Below are 22,097 nucleotides of genomic sequence, written 5' to 3'. Positions count from 1 at the left end.
ATAATACGGCATCGCAAAAACAAACAATGGCCGAATTCAAATCGATATTCCACTTTAACGATGATATTGTACCTAATAAAGTTTTCGCTGCAATTTGTAATAAAAGATTTAATGGCATTTGGAGGTCATTGGCGTCGTTATTCAGTTATGTTTTGGCATTTCAAAATCCACATTTCGCACGAACTCACTTACCTGCATAATTTTGATATTAAACGTGCACCAAAACCACAACATCGTATTCGAAAATAACTAATTAAAAGTAACATGACAGGAGTGACGCGGTGTGACAAGATTAAAATGGGAATTTTTGGTATATTTCGCAGCAAAAATCCTTATTTGCTTTGACATTTGCTGTCATTTTCTAAATAGACTAGATAGCTCTATTGCTCTATACATTCATTGAAATGAGTTGAAAAAAGTCAAACTTTCCAAATATGTGCAACTAAGTTCAATGGTTTCTAGAGTGTAGATATATGCGATATTAGTCAGGTTATTTGGGTGTTGGTTGTTGGGTTTTGACAACATTGCATTTTGACTTATTTTTTTTACCCCTCCGAGCGACCCAAGAGAAAATAAAATTCAAAGTTTACTATAAACTTTATTTGGTTGGTTAAGATAAACTAGCATTACGCATAAACGTCTATCAAAAATACACTTTAAATTAATCAATTAATTTTTAACTTTATTGCTTTATGGTTTAACGACTTCCATATACAACACGGGTAGTATACTTAAATAATACTCGATCCGCATTTCCTAGTTACAAAAATGCGCTAGTCTTAAAGGATGGGGAAGTTTGTCCTCTCGTGACGTCAGAAATCTTGGTCCCAATTTGATAGTTCGTCGGGAGGAATGTCGTTGTCCTTGGCGAAGCAGTCAAAGTTGGTGGTATCCGCCGGACCCCTTACTGGTTGATAAACTGGCGACGGTAGAGTTCGGGCAATCAGGCCGTCCCAGTCAAATCCCTGGAACCATCTACAACACAAAGAGAGCAAAAACTTAGGATGTCCCGCACCTCTGCAGGAATACCTACTCCCAATACTCTTGTCAGAAACAAAAGGTTGAAAATATTTTATTACCAAAGGTAGAACTTATTTACCACATTTAATAGTTATTATGTATTATGCGTCGTTTACTTACTTGTGTTTCCTTATGTCCATAATACCTCCCTTTTGATAGCCCAACCTTTCCGATGGCAGATCTCTACATAATTTTTTTATCAGACTCTGCGCTGACCTGCCGACATTATGCTTGGCGAAGTCTATCATATCGATTCCTTTCAGGATCAGATTGTACGTTTTCATCGGGTCGGACGCAGTAAAAGGTGGACTAAAATGTTTAAAACTGTCACTTGGAATGCCAATTTAACAGAACTAACTATATAAGTCTTTAGAGTTATTACGTAGTGAAGCTAGTCAAGAATGCACTTAATAATCACTTAAAAAGTATTGCAATAAACCACACCAAGGATTAGGTGGCGAAATGGTACCGAGAATGTTGCTGCTAATTCAAAATATTTGCTACAGGCAGAGTCAGGCAGAGGTTGTTGCAACACCATCCATCGGGAAGAAAATGGTCAGTTTTTTGGAATGCCGATGGAATTGTACTTGCAACAATTTAAACGATATCTTTGTGGGGTTAATTTTGAGAAGGATGCTGATGGTAAAGTTGGAAGAGTAAGTTGTGGTCCAAGACAAAACATTTTTGGCTGATGGTGTTATACAAAGTGTCTCAACGTCTTAAGCAACTATCTTTGGAAAATAAGAATTTCACCTTTTCAAGCCTTTTTATTCAATATCAAGGATCCATGTTATTAGGATGACTTATATCATTTGTTATTAGATTTTGGTCATGAGCTTAATAATATTGCACGAGCAACTTTTCGTATGCCAAATTTAAGCCTATCAGATCAGAGAAACAGACAAAGAATCAAATACGCCACTTTAAAAAATTTAGAAATGTACATCTAGTCAAAAAGGCTTTAAATTAACAGTTAAGGGTAAATGCAAAGAACAAAATATAGGTTTATATTATATTTATATTATAATTATTAAATGAGCTAAGCGTATAAAGAGCGAAGAAAATTATAATTTATTTGTTAAAAAATTAAAACAAAACCTAATCAATGTATAAATTAGTTCAATTATTTTTAACACTGTTAGTCGAGAGGGATTTCATTGTTGTAATTTAGTGTACGCAGTCGTTGTAATAAGTGGAAATTTTATGGGAAATGAACGCTTTTTTACTACTAATTAGTGGAAATGGAGCATGAGCTGTCATTAGTGGAATTATAGAGGTAATATTCGGCAATTTTAGAAAATTTTGCAGATAACTCGGTAAAATTTTGGGTCAATAGGTGGTTCAAAACTCGTTTCATTTTGCAGTTACGTCGGGAAATATGAGAAACTTAAATTCTGTAGAAATAAAAGAATATGTCGTATTATAATATGAGGATTCTATAATGGAAAAGTCCATAAGAAAATTAATAACGATGCATCTCTTTGACGTGAGTCAAGTTAATAATTAGTATATTTTTTATGGACCTCTTAATTGGCTAGAAGATGTTATCACTTAAAATAGTAAAGGTCATTTAAAAGAAACACAAACTGGAGAGTTCTGAAAGAATCCTTATAAAAAAATAACAATATAATACCTATTTAGTGACTTTTTTATGTAAAAATAAATAAAACCTTATTAATTGATAATTTCGTTTTGCCTGTTCAATCTGCATTCAAACGACTGTCTCCGACTATCCTACTCTTGGTGCTATTGAGATAGAATGCGGATTTTCCATATCTCATTTTACATACAGGAATTTTTTCTATTTAACTTAAAAAAAAAAGCTATTTGTTTAGATTCCTCGTTTTTGTTTTTTTTTTAGATTAGTGTTTTAAAAGATGCGTCGTATCATACTTGATATGTAGTTTAATAAAGAAAATATTTAATAACGTTGTTTTATTACCTGTCCTTTATTTAATAGAAGCAAGGTCATTGCAATTGTAAAAGCTCTGGTGGCAATTTGTTGTAATTAATGTGATATTTACAATTTTTTGTTTAATTGGATAATTTGGGTATTCGGATCCACTACTGACTAGGTTTTAGTTTTGCTATTATGATGAAAATTGATTTAATAAAGAATTAAAAGAAAATTTTTGAACCACGCTATGCTTACTTGCCGGTCAGCAATTCGTGCATGAGAATTCCGAGGGCCCAGTAATCCACCGCCCTGTCGTGGCCCTTGTTCAAAATGGTTTCGGGGGCGACATACTCCGGGGTGCCGCAAAACGTCCACGTTTTGCTGCTATACCCCAAACGTTTCGAAAATCCGAAATCCACGAGTTTCACGTAACCTTGGCAGTCCAGCAGCAGATTCTCCGGTTTCAGGTCCCGATAAATGATACCGCGATTGTGAAGATATTCGAACGCTTCCGTCACGCAAGCCACTATAAACCGGCAAGTGTGGTCATCGAAACAACCCCTGTCTCTCAGTATCGTCCAGACTTCGCCACCGAGGCACGCTTCCAACAGCATGTACACGTACTTCGCGTCTTTGTACGTTCTGTATAATCTGCAATACATATTATAGGATCTACATATTCCTGTTTTTAGTTTAGTAGTCGTTTCTACACGATGGCCTATCCAGAATTCATTTGAATTGAGAATATGTCCGTGGGTGTCCGCTAATTGAAAACTGCATATCACATACATACATGCTTTCATTTCGTTTAGGAAATTTAGGGGTACTTTAAGGCGAGAAATTCCTACACCAGATGCAGAGGGCGTCAAATTCAGATTTACATAGACAGTATTTAGACTTATTGCTACCCAAATAATCTATTGTGACTTTCTTCATAATTACAGAGCTTTAAGTAGATTCGTTTCTCTGATAAGACACCATGGCTTCGTTAGTGGCTCTGCTTTGGTTACGCACAGCAGATGAAAACGCACTCTCGATAGACATGACAAGTGTGTGGGGCTCTTTTCGGCATAATCTGCATTTGGTGCTGTCTCACTCCCATTAGGCTTAGATATCTCTTTAGCCGTCGTCGCATGTCAATAGACATACAATTATCCTTAACGTGTATTCGGGTTTGTTCGGGTGCGTTTGGGTATGTTCGACCTTCCTTTTATAGCGTACCAAATCAGTTGAAAATAGGGAAGATAGCCTTCCGAGGGATTTGAATTGTCCTGTTTTTGTCTTCTATTGCCCGGATTTTTCATTGCACCATATAAAATTGTGTTGTGACGCTACGGGTCGAGGTATTGCAACTAAAATTTCACCACAGACTAAGGAGATGATGCACTACTCAATCAGTTGGATAGATCCGCTTCAGCTTAAACAGGATGTCCGAAATAGGTGGTGTCGTTTTGTCGAATTTAATTAACAAAATCTCAAAATTTTCAAATGAAACACCTTATATGTTTATTCAGATATCAATTCTAGTACAAAAAACAAGGTAAGTTTGTAATTTATAAATAATTTAAATTTTACTTACTTTTTGAGATGTTCGAGGTTTAAGATAACACCAATATAAATTGTTGTTGAATCTAAAGCTGCCCACATTAGGTCACTTGTTGGCGATATTAGGTATTTGTTACTTCTTTTAAAGATATAATACTCAAATAAAACCTATTGCTAACAATACAGGGTGTCCATTAATACGTGGAGATTTTAAGAAAAATCGAATCTATACTATGCACTTTAACAGATTTAATAAAACTTCAGAATTTATATTTAAAGAAATATTTATTAGTTAATTATCTAACTTTATTGAAATAACGAAAATCAATAATTAAAGTTTATAACTAACCAAAAAGCTTTAACTTATTTAAAATGCAAATACAATATATACCAAGAAAAAACTTGACAACTATGAACTTTTTAAATAGAATGGTAAAAAACAACAGATACAATCAGAAATGTCAAAGTTTGTTTATTCCTTAATGCGTCAAACAAAAATAAAATAAAAAAGATTGTCATATCCAACATTTCTAAATATTTTGATATTTTTTTATTGTTTTGATGCCAGATGAAACGAGCATTTTAAGAGGAACATTTTTAACTAAACTTTAAGGAACGAATTAAAGAACGCTTTTTTTTGTTAACTTTGTTTTTTTGTTGTTTATTTATGCATATTATTCATTTTTATTCATATTATTTATTGTTACCTTGGTTAGTTAGCCCGTAAACTTTAATTATTTTTGTTATTTGGTATTTTCAATCAGGCTAGATAATTAACCAGTATCATGTCGTTGCTATTTAAAAAATAGCTAATATTGCCAACAAGTGAATTTATACGGGTCTTATCTTAAACCTTGAATATCTTAAAAAGTAAGGAAAACTTAAATATTAGATAAATTACAAACTTGCCTCATTTTTTATCCTAGAATTGACGTCTTAATAAAAATATGGGGTGTTCCATTTGAAAATCTTGATATTTTGTTAATTGAATTCGCCAAAAGGGCTATTTAGGACACCTTGTCAAACTAATAGAGTAGTGCATCATCTTAGTCTGTGGTTACAGTTTCGTTGCGATACCTGGATCAGTAGCGTCACAAAACAATTTTATGTGGGGCAAGCCAAATATGAAAAAAAAAAACACATAACCTCAATTTCTGCCTAAACTATGCAAAATTCGAATAGTAATTTCTTAATAAAGTGACCTTTATTTTAACCAAGGATTCCAAAAATGTAGATATATACAGGGTATTCCATTTAAAATAACAAAGTTGATGTAGGAGGAGACACTTTCGGGACACCCTGCAGCAACAAAATGATTATATTTTAAATCTTCAGGAGATTCCATGAAACTTTCTTTTGTATGTCCTATGGGTTTCCATATCGTATAGTGGATCATTTTATTTGGTTCACGGTGTATCTTGACAAGTCTTCGCGGGCTTATCCGGCATCTTCGTTATTGTGGCGGCCCTCGTAGCCTGCTCCACACTTTATTCCAGTTTGCTATTCGTTAAGTGTCTTATCACAATCCCAAACTAACTTAGATGTTATTTTGCTGTTATTTTGTTTTACTACAAATCCCTTTCGTCTTTATTTCCCTTGCACAATGTTCTTTCTAGTGTGGTACATTACATCACTGTTTGGCAGTGCATTACCATGTAATTGCTCACTTACTATGCCCAAAAAATATACCTTGTAAATGTCGCACATCTTTTCAAATTCACAAATTTAACGTTTGTTGTTAAGATAGATCTTAATTTTCCCGGTTACTGATATGCTTTAATAACTTTGCTTTAGAAGTGCTGTACACTAGTCTAGGTCACTTTAAAGATGTTTAATCTACCGTAAATGGCGGCCTCTGCGTGTGATATCCGACCTAAGCTAACGGAATTGAATTTCTCCCCGTAAAAAACTCCATATTTCAAATTTCATGCCGTTATGTCGTCATATTACAACTTCCGAAATTACAACTTCCCGTATTTGGTTTGGTTTGTACTTTGGTTATCGGACACTCGGTACCCCCAATTAGATATTTATGTAAGGCCATTTTTCACATAAATTATTATCTATTGAACTGAGGTGACTTTTACTTGATGAAAATCCATTTATCAAAATAAATAAGAAATAAAAGTTCAAAATTTTGAACTTGTAGTTCTTATTTACATTATTGTCTTGTCATATGAAACAATAGAAAATAGCACATTTAATGAAAATACATGGAAAATCATAAAAGATATAGGAAGGAAAAGCTTAATTTGTGATTTCTAGGAATGGCTTCTAATATCAGAATAACCTGCAGATAAATTGACTTCTGCACGACAGCATGATGTTCCTCTCGCTGTAGATATGTTCCTGCTGCTGAGTATCGACTATGTGCTGTTTCTTCAGGCACTTGAGTGCGAAAGTTAACGTAGGGTCTCTAACGTACTGCACCAATTCAACTCTTCCGAAACCACCAATACCCAAGGTCGCCACGACATCCAGGTCGTCCAGTTCAATGTAATCGTATTCTAAAAAATAAAAAATCTCGGCTCATACGCTAAGCCTCGAGATTATTTTTATTACCTTGTTGTTCGGAAGCCATTGGCCTGTTTATGCGCTGATTGTCGCCGTAATCTTTCTCTTTAATTTCGCTCAAACTGCCTAGGAGGTGATTGAACGAGTCCCTGTCTAAGGTGAGACATTCCACTCCAGGCGACAGCGCTATGATAGAGGCCGTCCTGCAGTCCTCTTTGAGAAGGGCCTGTTCGCCAAAATAGTCGCCCCTTTGAAGGATCCTTATTTCTTCTTCTTCCAAATGTCCTGGTGATCATATCATCAGTAATACGGTATAGTTTGTATGCGGGATGTCAGTGTGAGTTAAGCTGTCATATAACCTTTTTTAAAGTCCTTATTAATGAATTTGTGTAATGGGCATTATTTTACTTTTTAAAACAAAGGTAGTGAATTTAATTTATATTATTTAGGGTTATATTATTTTTAAAACAAATACGAATGCATAATTTGCAGAGTTCCCGGTGGTTGATTTTTTTTTTGACAAATTTTAGTTTGATCACTCTTCGCGCATCTGCACTATGAACCTAATTTCGGTAGGTATATGAAGGTTTTATATTTGTTTATGGATATGTTTGTAATATTTTTGATTGTATAATAATAATTCTGTAAACCTTTTCTGCCCTAAAGACGACACATTTGCTATCGTGTTTGGGCTATTTTAGTAAGTTTGTGTTTTTATTTCAATACCTCCCATTTATTTTTCTGAAGCCTCTTTGTGTCTGTATATTTGATATTGCATTTTAAAATTAAATACTCCAAACGCGGAATATCTAGAGTTCCCAGCTAAATACAGAAGCACAAATATTTACAACAAAGCCGAGATTAAATGATTGGCTCGTATCTGAATAATAACTTGGGTAAACCTAAAACAAACGATGGTACCTGATAAACCATTTAGCAGATTTACAAGCAGAAAAATTCTCATGTTCTTTTTCATATGCAGATTACATTTTGATAATCGAGAATACGCTAAACTGTGGCGTTAATATTTATATAAACATTCACATGGAATGCGATTTTAAAGTATTATACGGAGTATATAGCAGTTTTAATCTTTCATCAACAAGAAGTTTTGCCGGGTTTTGAACAACATATGTACCTGGCAATCGTTGAGTAACTTTGACACTTCCACTGCTGATGATAAAAAACGTATCCCCGCTGGCACCTTGTCTTATTATGTATGCGCCAGCAGGATAAAATTCCTGTAAAAGGGAAATCAATACTATTAACAATTAAAATAAATAAGAACGCTACAAAATGTGCGTACCACTTCGAGGACGTCAGCGATTTTGGCCAAAACGTCGCTGTTGAGATTCTCGAGCAACGGCACGGATTTGAGGAAGTTGATATTGTCTTGCAGTCTTTGCAGCCCTGTTCGCTTCATGATCTGTTGGAACACTTTTCGATCGAGCATCCACACTTTCGAGTCAGTTATGGCTGAAATAACGCTATATGTTGAAATATTCACCCTCAAAGAAACTAGTATACTTTTTGAAATAATAAATAACAAATGAATAATAATTATAATAACGTTATAACTTCTAGAATCAATTTAGTTTAGAAAAATCATTCATTATGTAAATTGTACCTCTAATGGAAGCTGTCCTGGTACAGTTGTACAAGATGGCTAATTCCCCAAATGCTTTTCCCGGGCCCATATGTCCGAGAATTTTGCTATCCTGTATAACTTCGAACTCTCCTTCCGCAGAGACGAAAAGATGTATCCCAGCGTTTCCCTGTCTCAGCACATACGAACCAGAACGAAATTCTTTTGGTTCCATGGCATCCACAATTTCGCGAATCTGAGACGTGTCTAGGTTCTTGAGGAAAGCGTTGTCCATGATCGCATCTTTGATGAGTTGCTTTGAGCTGTAACAATAAAGTTTCGCCAAACTCTGAGATTGTAATTCAGATGATAGGTGTAGTTTTTACCGGAAATCTTTCTCGAATTTGGCAATCCTGATATCGCTAGCTTGGACAACTGTTTCGCTGGATTCTGCTGAAACGCCTTGCTTCTTTAAGTGGTTGGTGGGGTTGGTAGGCGAATGGCCCTGGATGGGTATACGGTTGGCCATCGCGTGTTGTTCTTGAATGCTCGTCAGGATATCTTCGCCCGTTTGGTGACATGGCGCTGTTTGATGAAGAACGCTCTGAACAAATCAGTCTAGTTTGATAGTCGTTGATACAACTGATAATATAGTGAATATTTTGCACCATGAGAAATTCAGTAAGATATGTATACCACAATATTGACTAAAAAATGTCGCCACTTTGAATATGATTAGAATTTTATATTAAGAGGGACATTTGAGTAACATTCATTCACAAAGAGATATGTCCTTGTAAATGAATTTTAAGAAAAACATGAAAACCTTTTAAGCATGTAAGGCTTAGCCTGAACTTTGATATTTACTTCCAAATTTAAATAGACTTAACTGATACAATATTAATTAAGAATGCTTTCCGTGTCATGATACCACCTTGTATATGATTGGAAATTTTTTAAAGGTTTTATGATATCAATAGCTACATAAATAAGAAAAAGAAAGTGGGGGAAATTCATTCCAAATCAGACATTACAGACATAAATTAATTTCAAGAAAAACATGAAAAACTTTTGGATGTTTTGTCCAATCGTTATATAAAAAATATATATAAAGTTGGAAACATTCTAAATATGTTCGTCATTTTGTGTAAAATGCGGAGAAATCGTGTTCAGTAAATTTTCTGACTTTAAAGAAAAGCAGTTACTTATATAGTCATAATTTTGTTATAAAATGTTCTTAAAATGCGTTTTGCTTTATTGAAAACTTTATAATCAATATATACTTTTTCTACTCCCATCTGTAAAATACCTAATTACACACCGATCTAGCGTGCGGGAAGCGTCACTTTACCACGTCAGTTTCGGATGTTTTCGGAGATATTTTCCACGCCTTGAATTTTGACGTTTCTCAATTCTGACGGTCATATCAGTGTATAAGTATAGTATGCAACACGTTCCGTAAACTTTTTAAGTGACTCGTTTATTGAACACTCGCTTCGTTCGTGTCAAATAAACTCGTGAGTCAAATACCGTTTACCTCACTTGTTGCATAATATACTATTAATGCTTATGGAAAACGCAAAGCACGCAAGTTGCACTAAATAATATTAGAAATACTCGTAAGAAATTACTTATCGATGGTACAAACTTACATATAAGTTGGTAATTATCGCCTTATTTATTTAATAGTATTTTATTTGTTTTTCTTCTTACTGTATGTGTTCGTAAATAAGTCAAGGAGGTAATTAATTACAGCGTTAATTTTTCTCTTTAAAAGCAGAAAAAGTCAGACGTATTATGTTTTTGGAATATTTAAATAGTTTACAAAATTGGACGAATTTCCCATTACTCGAAACCAACATTCCCTTGTGGTGTGGCAAAAACGCCACTGTTGGAAAATATTTCCTAATTTTGCGACGATAGAATTAGATGGTCCTTCGCCATTTGTGTGTATGACTACCCTGCTCTGACATATCCGATACGGGGCTTTTAATTTCCGTCCCATTCGGGTAAATAGGCAGTTTACTATTTAATCATACGTACTGCAAGTGATATACACAATGCGTATCCACACAAGCAGTGACAGGCGATACGCGGAAAATAGCAACCCTGTATAATAACAAAATATAGATCGGAATTTGTTTTGAATTACTGGCATATACATCGCTGGTATTCATTTCGTGTGACGCAATACCATTGTGCCCATCGAGCGTAGCCCTTAACATTTTTGAAACTACGTAGTGTATTTTTACTTATAAAGGGGACTTTGAAAAAAATTGTGTTTTTATTTCAATGGGTACTACCTAGATACAACCCACCATTATGACAATTTGAGAATCGTTCTCATATAACTTAATATTGCAATCTGTTTCCAATATATTGTTTTTTTTTTTAATTTTTTCGGAAAATATGATATTTTGTGAACAATTTTCCATAAAAGGTGACTTGATTAAACTCAATAAACTTGGTTTTGGAGCTATATCAGGTTTTAGTAATTAATCGTGAACGAATTTATAAATTATTTTATCTAGTCACTAATTACTCGTACGTAAAATGTCACTTAATATTTCAGCTTTACTAAACAATATTCTAGCTTTTCCTATACTTTAGTCACGGGTTTGAAATCTTGACTAGTTTTTTAACATTAAGGGGATTTTGGCGTTGGTCATTTCTGGTAATAGAAACGCCATCCGTCGCTTCTTGTAAGTGTGTGTTCGTTTTGTTTTTCAAAATATACCCAACATATAATGACCGTATAAAATGTTTAACGTATAAATCTTCTTCGTTACCCGTTTATTAAACACCCGTTCCGGTTGTGTCAAAATGAAGTCGTAACTAAATTGTCATTTATCAAATTTCAGCAGAAACTTTTGTGATCCAATAAAAAGTATTTGTGGTTTAAATTTTACTTATTATCTTAATAATACTTTTCCCCAAAATAAAAAAAAAGCGATTTTTAGGTAGAAATAGGCATTTTCCCAGACCATTATTAAGAAACTTAAGGTAATTTTTAATATTTTATTTACTATAGGCATTAGCGCAATATTTTTTGAGACATCCAGCAAAGAAAATAAGGAAGGAGAACGTTAGATACACTTACTGGGATACATTTTAAAAATGTTAACATATTTATCTGCTTTGTATCAAAAAACATAAAGCTTCCAAATTCATGAATAACTTTAGAATTGTCATATTAATGATGACTCGGAGGATGTTAAAACAGTAGACACGTCATTTTCGCGGTAGGTGATCTTAAGAACCAGAAAGAAAATAAAAACTTTAGATTATACTTGAGAAAATCTTCTGGTTCCGGATAAATGGTATTCACATTCAAAACAGTGCTTTTTGTAGATTTATATTTGATGACAGCTGAGCATTGGTTACCTAAAATTTGGTTAAATAAAATTTTCTAAATATTGCTTTACCAGTGGAGTTTTTTTGCCTGTAACTTCTAATTTCTGCTTTGGATTTCGTTAAAAATTGTAGCTATGGAGCTATTGATTAAGTCGGAATTGAAAGCACAGCGATAGTTATGTTTATTGCTTACCTTTAATTTATTGACTTCCCTTTGAAGTTTCACGACCTGACTCTCCTTAACATTCAGAAGGTTCTTCGTCTCATGCAAATCGTTCTGTGTGACCTCATACTTCGACTCCAGTTCCGTCAAGTCTTTCTTTAACCTTGCAACTATCGCTTTCAAGTGTTCGTACTCCTCGTGCGACTCGGAAAATTTCCGCGCTCTCAACTCCAACGTCTTGGAGTTTCTGCGAATCTGATTTATCGTGTTGTCTTCGATCGAACTCCGCGAATTCCTTCGAAAAGTCGTCGGTATTCCGTTACCCATCGGTCCGAATATTCCGAACTCCTTAAGAAACTTTTCCGCCTCTTCGTCTTTGTGCGTCGCTTTGACTGGTGGTGTTTGAGGCTCCGGCTTGCTTTTTATTTCCGGGTGCAAATGAGCAGGAAAGGACTTATTATCGTAGTCCTCGCGAGGCACCTCTAACGGAATGGGAAAACTAATCTCCGGATGGTGAAGGAATACGTTCGCCTTGACGATCGTGGAAGAAGGAGTGGAAGGAGATTTCAGTTTCAAGCACACATTCGGATGTTTGGCAACCCGCGAAAGGTCCAACTCGGGACTGGACAACCGTTTCTCGTCGATTTTGGGATAATTTCCGATTGGATTCGGTATGGAAGCTCTTTTGGTTGCACAGTGCGTATCATTCGAATAAGTGTGAACGAGTGATTGTCTGTCGGGATCATCACGGCAACCGCAATTCGCGTACAAACTGCCGCACGTGTGTTGAGAACTTTTCGACACTTTTAACGGCACGTCAACAGGTGGGTAGTGGTGGTGGTGGGGTTCCTGGAAGGAGCCCCTGTGTGCGCGTGCCAGCATGGCCGAAATCTTTTCCACCGACTCAGGATAACGTCTGATACTGATGGCGGAGCTTTTCTTCGTCTCGAATTTATGTATGGTCGTGTGGACCTCCGAGTTTGCCATTTCCAAAGTTTTTCTCGCCTCTGGAATAACAAACGCCCGTTAAAAGCGGTAGACGTGTGGAAGAAAATATTATGATTAAAAATATTTCGAGGCGTGGGTTGATTCGAAGATAATGGCGGAATCTTTAAGCACGTCTGGGTCTTGAGTCGACTTGAAAATCTCAAAAAAAGTAATTTTGGATAAAAAGTATAATGGCAACAATCTTAGATGGATATCTGTGTCTGTTTTAGAGGTATGTTTTTCGAAACTGAGCATTTCTAAAAAGTCGCTGTAAGCATTTTGCTATGTAAATTTTATGAAATTATATGAAAATATTTCCAAAGCACCCTTTTACTAGACTGCAATGGTTTAACTATAATATCGGGATATTTTTGAATTTTTTTTACTTGGTATTTTATTTAGTAACAGATGAAAACATTTTTTTTTAAATTTTTCATTAATTTCTTCTTCTGTAATATTTGCTAAACGTTTCATGTGTTTCTATTGTTTCTGATTGTCAATTTGGTTAAAATAAGGTTCAAAAATGGAATTAGAAGGAGGTTATAAAACTGTTATATAATACCTTTTCTACTACAGGTGGATGAAAACATCCGACCGCTCCCAACCCGTGAGTAAAGTACCGGAAACGTTCCAGGTGATAGTTGTGTATTTTAAATTAATAATAAATATAATAAAACTTTTTTATTTCAATTCGGTTTTACAAAAATAAATCAACCAAAATATTCGTCAAGTGATTATGGTTCTAGCCTCACTGACATGGTCTTAAAATTTCTGATTGTGTTAATACATTTCGAATTTTTATGTTAAAAGTGCTACCGCAATTATTATGCCATAACAGATCCAAGAATGGGGAGTAGAAAACATACCACTCTAATTATTTCTTTCTTTATGATACTGTATTTCTGCAAAATTTTCGAAACAAATTAATTTTACCATCACCAAGAAAATTGGTAATTGTAGACAAGTTAACAAGTATTACTAGGCTGAAAATATCATTTTTCTACTCCCCACTCTAAAATACCTAATTATGCTCTAAGCAAGTATACGGAAAGTATTACTTTAAGATGTCAGCTTCGTTACCCACAGTAGCGAGCCACTTCGAGGGTTTCCGGTACTTCACCCGTTTAGGATCGATCGGATGTTTTCGGTATATTTTATCTTTGGCATGGCAATTCATTCAAACATTGCATTTGGAGAAACTAAAATTTAAGTTTTTTGTTTTGTTTACCCACTAAAATAAATTCATATTTTTGGTCAGTAACTGCCGTGGACTTTTTATGCCGGGGTGGGGTAGTTGGTACTGAGAACTAACAGGTACGCGTTAATACGATCGACAAAACCTCGATAATATATTTAATCTATCTATAGGTCGGATCGTTATATTTGTGCATGTGGTTTTATTTACTCAAATATTTTTGCACATTAAATGAAAACGGAGACGAAAACAGATACTTTATTTATATCCGCTTAGTATTTATTTGCTTAAATGAGTTATTTAAATCAATTCAAAAATATTCCGTTCAGTTTTGAAAATCGCAAAAAATCGCCAAGGTTTTCGAAAATATTTACCTAGAAAAATGAAAAGCAATGAAAAGATTAAATATTTATATCTACCGTTTATTAGAACAAACGTTTAAGCAACAAAAAATGCTACTTCTCTAAAAATTTTGGGAGTGGATTATGGAGAAAATATAAGTAGCAAAAATTTGAAAAAAGAAAACTAAATTCGATCATTTTATTCGTCGTTCTTCCTGAGTACTGCATATCATTGGTTTAGGTTTCATAGACAGAAACGATAATACGAATTTGTTGTTTAAGGTTGTTGAGTACTTAATTAAAAAATAAACGACAAAAAATGATGTAAATAAAAAAGAAGTAATTGTGGAAGTTATGAAAAGTAAAATGCAGTGCTCTAAACATTACCCAAGACCGATTCCACTAGGCTAATTAACTTATAATAAACACTGGCAGATTTTTCAGTTCCAGGTTCGCTAATTATACGGCAATATGATTCCGCAAAGAAAATGATAACCAATGACAAGAAATTCACTTGCTTGAGTGAAGAGATCGCTTTATACACTATATCAATCAAGTTTCGTGAAACCTGGACTTTTGCATATTAATGCGTGGCCTAAACGTATTTGGAATTAGAATAAACTAGGTAAATAAAAACGTCTTTCGGTGCTAACGAGTAGTTCATGGCAGTAGCATTGAAACGGAAAAACATCTTAATAAATCTAAAACAGGTAGTACGCAAATGAAGTCGAAACCATGCGTAGTGAATATTTTTCTGTTTATTATAAAATATGTCGTAAATTGGTTAGTTAACGGGCAAATAAACGCGAGACAGTGTGTACGCGGGCAAATTAAAAGCAAAACATACAGTGCGCAACGTTGTAAAATTTTCGAATTAAACAGTGTGTTTGTCAAACAAAAACGCGACTTCGCTTTAAATTCGTCTTTCTGGTACCCACAAAATCGTTTCGAAACATATTTGTCAAAATTTGCAAGTGAAAAATCCGCTGCAAAAGCATCCTTGTGTTTATTTATATCGGCGTACAATGTTGTTTTGGTGATACTTCATTATTTGGAACAGTATTGTACTAGCTTTTTTCCTACCGTTAGAACCGAAGGTCAAGCTTTGTCTGGATACCAAAATACTTACTTATATGCGGTTACAATATGCTTTTGTCTGCGTTTTTTGAATAGGCGTAAACTCAGACAGACAAATATTTTTTCTAAAGCAAACCAGACATAGAAAATTAATTGATAATTTCAAAAACCATTAAATATTATTATTTATTTAATGTTGTATATATTGTTATTATATACATATATATATTATTTCAGTATTTTTGAGATGTAATTTAACTACCATTGACTTAAAATCATCATTGAATTCGGCTGAATCTGCATATGTAACGGACTAGAGCACAATCGAAGTAAAAAGAACGTGATAGATAGAAAGGCAATCAGAAGTTTTTTGATGGCTACTTATATGGGATTATTTATATTAATAAAATAGAATTAATGTGTAATATATCCTAATATATTTAGAAGAAAATTGTGGCTCACAACGAAACATATTATGCAAAATTATTATTTAAGAAATAAAAACAATTTCCATTTGGGTATGCCGGATGATGAATCCGTATTTAAAAATAAGCTTAAAGAGTTTTTATTACATACATAATTTTCTACCTCTGTTCAATTTTTTTTCTAATTCTGTTATTACATTTGATACTATTGATTTCATATATTTATCTGGATGACATGTTTGTCAATAGCGTATGTTTTTTTTTTATTTCACGTTTTACATAATTTTTTAAATTCATTACAAAAGAGATCAAAATGAATAAATAAATATAAATTTCTGCATGTTTACAAACGAACAACTGTTTTATTTATAAAGAAATTTTTTTGATTTATTTTATTTGATTGATTTTTATTTCATGACAATCATTTTTGGGTTAAAACTCGGGTCTACAAAAAATCGCATTAAGCGTAACAAGAATTAGTTTTTGATTAATTCCCAAACTAAAACAAGATCGATTATCTTCAAAAATAATATTTTAGTGCATACAGGTAAAAGTGCACACACTGTGCCCGACCGTACAAAATATTTGTCTCCATTTAACTAAAAGCATAGTTTTGGTGAGTAGTTTTTTGTGCCTACCTAGATCAAAGCGCGCATAATGCACATTTAAATACAGCACGCGAAATATATTGATATAATTATGCGGATTCGATTTTTGCATTGCGTAGATTAAAATATTTAAACAACAAACTTTGTTAACGTAGCAGGTTTTTGAAGTCAAACGTTGGCATTGAAATTGAAAACTAAATGAAATCTATTTCAATAATGCATTTTATCAATTTGCATACGCGAGGAATTATTATCAACGTTGATATATTGATATTTCAGCGGTAACACGTTATAACAGTTATATCAGACGCAATATGTTTTTGCGAAAGTCTATATGCAAGTTGCTTTTCAATTTAAAAGTTTTGGCCTTTAAGCTGAACTTCATTTTTTTTCCAAAGAAACTTCCAGAGGCTACTGTAATACTTTTTACAAAACTTCTGGATTCTTCCTGCTACGGTTTTTGTGGAGTCGAACTTGCTAACGTTTCACCAATCATCCTGTTAGCTTCTGTGAGATTCCGTGAAACAGTTTCAGCAGGCGCAGAAGGAATACAGAACTTTTGTAAAAAAAAGTAAGTTAAACTTTCTATTTTGGATTTTATTATTATTGTTATTATTTATTAAATCAGTTCTCGATGGACATTTTTGACAAGGTCGAAGTTTGAGCGATTTCTTCAAACGTACGTGAACTCAACCGATAAACAAATATCGAACGGTGCTATTTTTATTATTTATGATATGAGTTATGATAGATTGTTGTAACTGAGATAAGGTACAAATAGGAATTTATTTACTTTTACCATTAATTTCTATACAAAAAAATAAAGAAAACTTTCAAACATTTAATCATTCCTACTCGACAAGCAACAAAAATAACTTTAAGAAATTTAATAACTGTGCGATAGAAAATCACCTTCCCATTCTGGGCAAAGACAATATAATATAAAATACATATATAAAATATTTAAAATCTTGACTGACGTACTGAATGTGTTCTAACGTAATTTATTTTATTTGTTTGTTTTAAAAATATTTAGGTGTGTTGCTATTTTTGATTTTATAAGTAAACCAGAACATTTTTTGATAATGTAGATGAGTTATTTGAGTGAACTTCATTTTAAAATTAAGACCTCCGATGAAAAACAAAATTTTTCTAATCAATTCTACTATTGCATTGGGGAACCAACTTGTAGCTTGTTTTTATTATCGTCCAGCGAATCACTGTATATGTTTTTAAAAATGAATGTAATTGTTTTGTGCACACACCCTATACAAAGTGCAATTCAAATAAGCACTCGATCCAACTCCAAAGTCAATTTAAACTTTGGAAAATATAAAGGTTTTAAAAATAAAATCGAAATAAATAAGAACTAAAAGTTCAGATTTTCACGAAATTATATATTTTGACATGACAATTGTATAAATATATAATTTAGTTCATATTTATTTTGATAAATGGATTTTCATCAAGTAAAAGCCACCTCAGTTCAATTTTTAACCATAAATTGTGTTCTAGATTTTTTTCAAATATCTTGCGCATCCTGTACGATAGACGAAATTGTACTATCTTTAACAGTATTTTGGTTACATTTGATCTTAAGTCTTGCGGCATTTTTTATCCGTATATATCGCTCACCCTATGCAACAGACAAAAATTTGAACTACAAGAATTGCCACCTAAAGGTGTTCAAACCACATTGCAATATTCTTTACGGTGTTTTGGTTATCGCATATAAATTACCCCCGAATAATGGCCAATTTTGGGGACTTGCTTTTTATTCATAATCCCATAGATTCTCGAAAAAATTCGAGAAGTAAAAATTATAACCGTAGAGGTCCCGAGTTTTCTGTTCCAATAATATTTCCTCTCGAGTAAATGGTATTCCGAGCGGATATTTTTATTTTAACTCAAAATAACCGAAAAAGTTTTGAAATTTTTTTCAAATTTTGTACCAATGTTTGTACCAGGTGTTTGGTGAGGTGGGCAGTTATTTTCTAACAAAATAGATTTAAAAATTCGAAAGTAACGAGTTTAATAACGTTATAGGAATACATTTTAGGTGTAGAAAATGTTGCTTTTTGACACCTGTGGACGGCAGTTCTAGTTTACGATGTAGGTGGAGCGGCGATCGGTTTTGGCAAGTTTGGGCGTTTGCCGTTAATATTTAAAAATGAACAGACTTTGTTTTGTTCCAACACAAGTCAACAATTGACAAAAATTAAAAAAGTTCGCTTTATTTGAAATAATTTTTAGTATTGCTTTCGATAAGATATTTTATATACTGTACGATTTATTTTTAAGAACTATCTAAATTAGTATTAACGTGTCGCCTCTAAGAGACAATTTTGATAAGCTCAATATATCAAATTGTGATTAACGATGGAGGAATTAGTTTTAGGTGACAACGGGATCCCGTAAACAAAAATAGCAATTACCAATTAGATCTTACCCGAATAAAATAAAACTATCGAAAAAGCGACGTTAAAGCTGCGTCGATCGATATTTTGGCGGTCATTTTTCAAAACCACATCGTCCTCACACTAATAATTTACGCGCTGGATTTTTTTCACGACTAAACCGCGATCGCCACCAGGTTAAGTACGATTTACTCAGTCAAATCAACTCGGACACTGCGCTAACTACACGGGCGCGTATTCAATTCCATCTAGTTCGGAATCGACCTTGCCGCGAACTCTTCTTTCATTATACCACCACGTTATCGCCCTAATCTTATCAACGTGTAAAAATATACATCGGCGTGGCTTTGCCTTGTTTGCACTTTTATTGTTGTCTCCCTGTATTTAATTAGATTTACTTCGCGAGACTTGAATCGGCACGAGTTTCGTATTGTTGACTTTTGATGAATGCGTTCATTATTATTGTTGTTATTTTGTCATGTTTTCTACTAACTTTTTTACATTATAGAAAGACGCGCTTCGTGAATCCAAATATATTAAAGATAATATAAAAATTGCAAATTCTGTAGGATATTCGTGGGGATTTCAGTAGTGGATCTGCGTGTCCCTTTTATAAGAAATTAACTTAATAATTACCACTAAATACCACTTAAATTACCACGAATTTCTATTAATCACCACTGCCGTTATGATTGTAATGATCTTGCTTCTATTAAATAAATAACAGGTAAGTAACGAAAATTTTATGAATTTTATGTATACCTATATTACGAGTACACTAACAAAAATAACGTTAACACGAGAAGAACCAGTATCAAAGTTCAAACTCATTAAAAATAACTCTAGTTGAAATATAGATAAATATAAATTCTGGAAGATATTCTCGATAAATAATTCTTTGGTCAAATTTGGCAACAAATTAACATAATAATAGAATCTAATATCCAAAAAAATAAAAACTAAAAGTTCAGATTTTCACGAAATTTCACAAACAACAAAAACAAATAAAAAATAAAATAAATAGGACAGTCCGGCTGCACTCGGTAGAACACATCAGTAAGTCGCAAAATTGGTAATAATTAGACAAACCTATTTAAGTGAATATCGTTCGTCTAATTAAGGGATCACTTTTTTTCCCACTTAAACATATCTGCTTTTAACAAAACTTCTGGATTCCTCTTGCGTCGGTTCTTGCTGAGTCGAAATTGCTGACGCTTCGCCAGTCATCCTGTTGGCTTCTTCAGAGCTTGACTGAAACTGTAGTTTCGGCTTAAAAAAACTGTAGTTTCAGTCCAGCTCTGAAGAAGCCAACAGGATGATTGGCGGAACGTCAGCAATTTCGAGTAAGCAAACACCGCCGCGGGAGGAATACAGAAGTTTTGTAAAACGTATTACAGTAGCCTGTGGAAGTTTCTTTGAATAAAAAAACTTGTCTGACTTGAAAAATGAGATTGCACAAATTGTGACCGCAATGATCACCACGCCTACAACTAAATTACCACAATGAAATTCCCCTCCAGAAATTCCGTGCTTCAAAAAATGTTAGCTTGACTGAAACTGTCAAGCTCTGAAGAAGCCAACAGGATGATTGGCGAAATGTCAGCAATTTCGACTAAGCAAAAATCGACGCAGGAGGAATCCAGAAGTTTTGTAAAAAGCAACAAATTTTATTATTTGTTGTTGAGTATAAATTTTATTCTGATCACTCATTTAACGTTAAATAAAATAGATTACTGGCTGTTAACATTATATCTATTTTCTTAGATGTATCTTGGTTTAATTAATAATTGTTTGTATTATAGGATGTTTTTGCCAAAATATGTCAAACGATGATGGGCCACATCCTATAAAGCTGACAATGACCCTTTATATTTATAGCGATTACTTTAAAAATAGTACAGAATGAGTTTCTATTTCGAGTAAACTACGTAGGAAAACAGCTAATTGTGTGGAAAAATAATTTCGCAAATTCCCCGGTTATGCAAATTCCAAGTGGCTACGCGGTTATAATAAGTCCATGATCGTTAAGTTTATCGTGTGCGCCATCTGACGACAGATGTCGAAACCGGTGACACAATGGATTAAGCTTTCTATTGAGTCATGAATTGGCGAAGTGTTATTGATGTGAATTATAGATGTCGCAAGCTGATTTTTGGTTCTGGTTTGTTTACGGAAACCGGCCACGGTTTGGGATATTGACTTGGAGTTAAATTATACAAATGTAAAATATACAGTGCTGGGTAAAAAGTGCTTAAAATCCTCTCTGTTCTGATATGAATGACATGAATTTTGCCTTTAAAATGTGAAATATACATTCAACGGCCATACTTGGATGAGTGACCGCTTGGGATCATCGCATGCTGTTGTATTTTTTTTATAATTTTTACCGCCAATTCTACGATATATTCTTTAAAGAAAGTAAAATTTCCATGCAACGGCCATACCACGCTGATACACCAGATCCCGTCCGATCTCTGAAGTTAAGCAGCGTCGGGCGCGGTTAGTACTTGGATGGGTGACCGCTTGGGAACACCGCGTGCCGTTGTATTTTTTATCATTTTTACCGCCAGTTCTAGGATATATCCTTTAAAGAAAGCAAAATTTACATGCAACGGCCATACCACGCTGATACACCAGATCCCGTCCGATCTCTGAAGTTAAGCAGCGTCGGGCGCGGTTAGTACTTGGATGGGTGACCGCTTGGGAACACCGCGTGCCGTTGTATATTTTTATCATTTTTACCGCCAGTTCTAGGATATATCCTTTAAAGAAAGCAAAATTTACATGCAACGGCCATACCACGCTGATACACCAGATCCCGTCCGGAGTTCTGTCTGAGCAGCGTTAGCGTACGGACGTATAAATGCGATTGTGCGTGTATGTGCTCAGATAAAGCGATTAAGCCTGACAAAAATCCGATTAGGGCTGGCTCTAAACGCTCCCCCAGTGCCGTCGCGGCCTTTTTTAGA

The 22,097-nt window shown here is 34.0% G+C and overlaps 1 protein-coding gene and 2 non-coding genes across 4 annotated transcripts; 2 read left to right on the top strand and 1 right to left on the bottom strand.

Moving 5' to 3' along the window:
• Positions 1-430: 430 nt before the first annotated feature.
• Positions 431-19,398, bottom strand: LOC132698208 (cGMP-dependent protein kinase, isozyme 1). 2 transcript variants are annotated; one of them, XM_060664152.1, is made up of 11 exons: positions 19,161-19,398; positions 12,109-13,085; positions 8,948-9,165; positions 8,604-8,884; positions 8,283-8,452; positions 8,115-8,217; positions 7,025-7,261; positions 6,753-6,969; positions 3,173-3,568; positions 1,141-1,329; positions 431-975 (listed from the first exon to the last, which is right to left on the bottom strand). In XM_060664152.1, the coding sequence occupies exons 2-11, from the start codon at positions 13,063-13,065 to the stop codon at positions 813-815; spliced, it is 2,931 nt and encodes a 976-aa protein (XP_060520135.1). In that variant the 5' UTR covers positions 13,066-13,085; positions 19,161-19,398; the 3' UTR covers positions 431-812. The 2 variants fall into 2 exon arrangements, with proteins under 2 accessions (XP_060520135.1, XP_060520136.1); XM_060664153.1 differs by lacking the exon at positions 19,161-19,398 and having other exon boundaries at positions 8,948-9,146; positions 12,109-12,163.
• Positions 19,399-21,558: 2,160 nt separating this feature from the next.
• LOC132698864 (5S ribosomal RNA) lies at positions 21,559-21,676 on the top strand. The gene has a single exon (XR_009618437.1). It is a non-coding gene; the product is annotated as a 5S ribosomal RNA (ribosomal RNA).
• A 59-nt stretch (positions 21,677-21,735) lies between these two features.
• Positions 21,736-21,853, top strand: LOC132698859 (5S ribosomal RNA). Its single transcript, XR_009618432.1, has one exon. It is a non-coding gene; the product is annotated as a 5S ribosomal RNA (ribosomal RNA).
• The last annotated feature ends 244 nt before the right edge of the window (positions 21,854-22,097 follow it).

This window comes from Cylas formicarius, unplaced genomic scaffold (assembly GCF_029955315.1).
Source record: "Cylas formicarius isolate icCylForm1 unplaced genomic scaffold, icCylForm1.1 PGA_scaffold_2__14_contigs__length_35257938, whole genome shotgun sequence".
In the NCBI taxonomy this organism is placed as follows: Eukaryota; Metazoa; Arthropoda; class Insecta; order Coleoptera; family Brentidae; genus Cylas; species Cylas formicarius.
This window is presented reverse-complemented; position numbering and strand designations above follow the sequence as displayed.

Bases quoted from the DNA above. Each gene is read 5' to 3' on its own strand.
- LOC132698208 (XM_060664152.1), bottom strand. From the start codon at position 13,065: ATGGCAAACTCGGAGGTCCACACGACCATACATAAATTCGAGACGAAG. The intron at 8,453-8,603 runs GTACAATTTACA...GCGTTATTTCAG, and splicing joins CAGGACAGCTTCCATTAGAG to CCATAACTGACTCGAAAGTG. The intron at 6,970-7,024 runs GTAATAAAAATA...TTTATTTTTTAG, and splicing joins AATGGCTTCCGAACAACAAG to AATACGATTACATTGAACTG.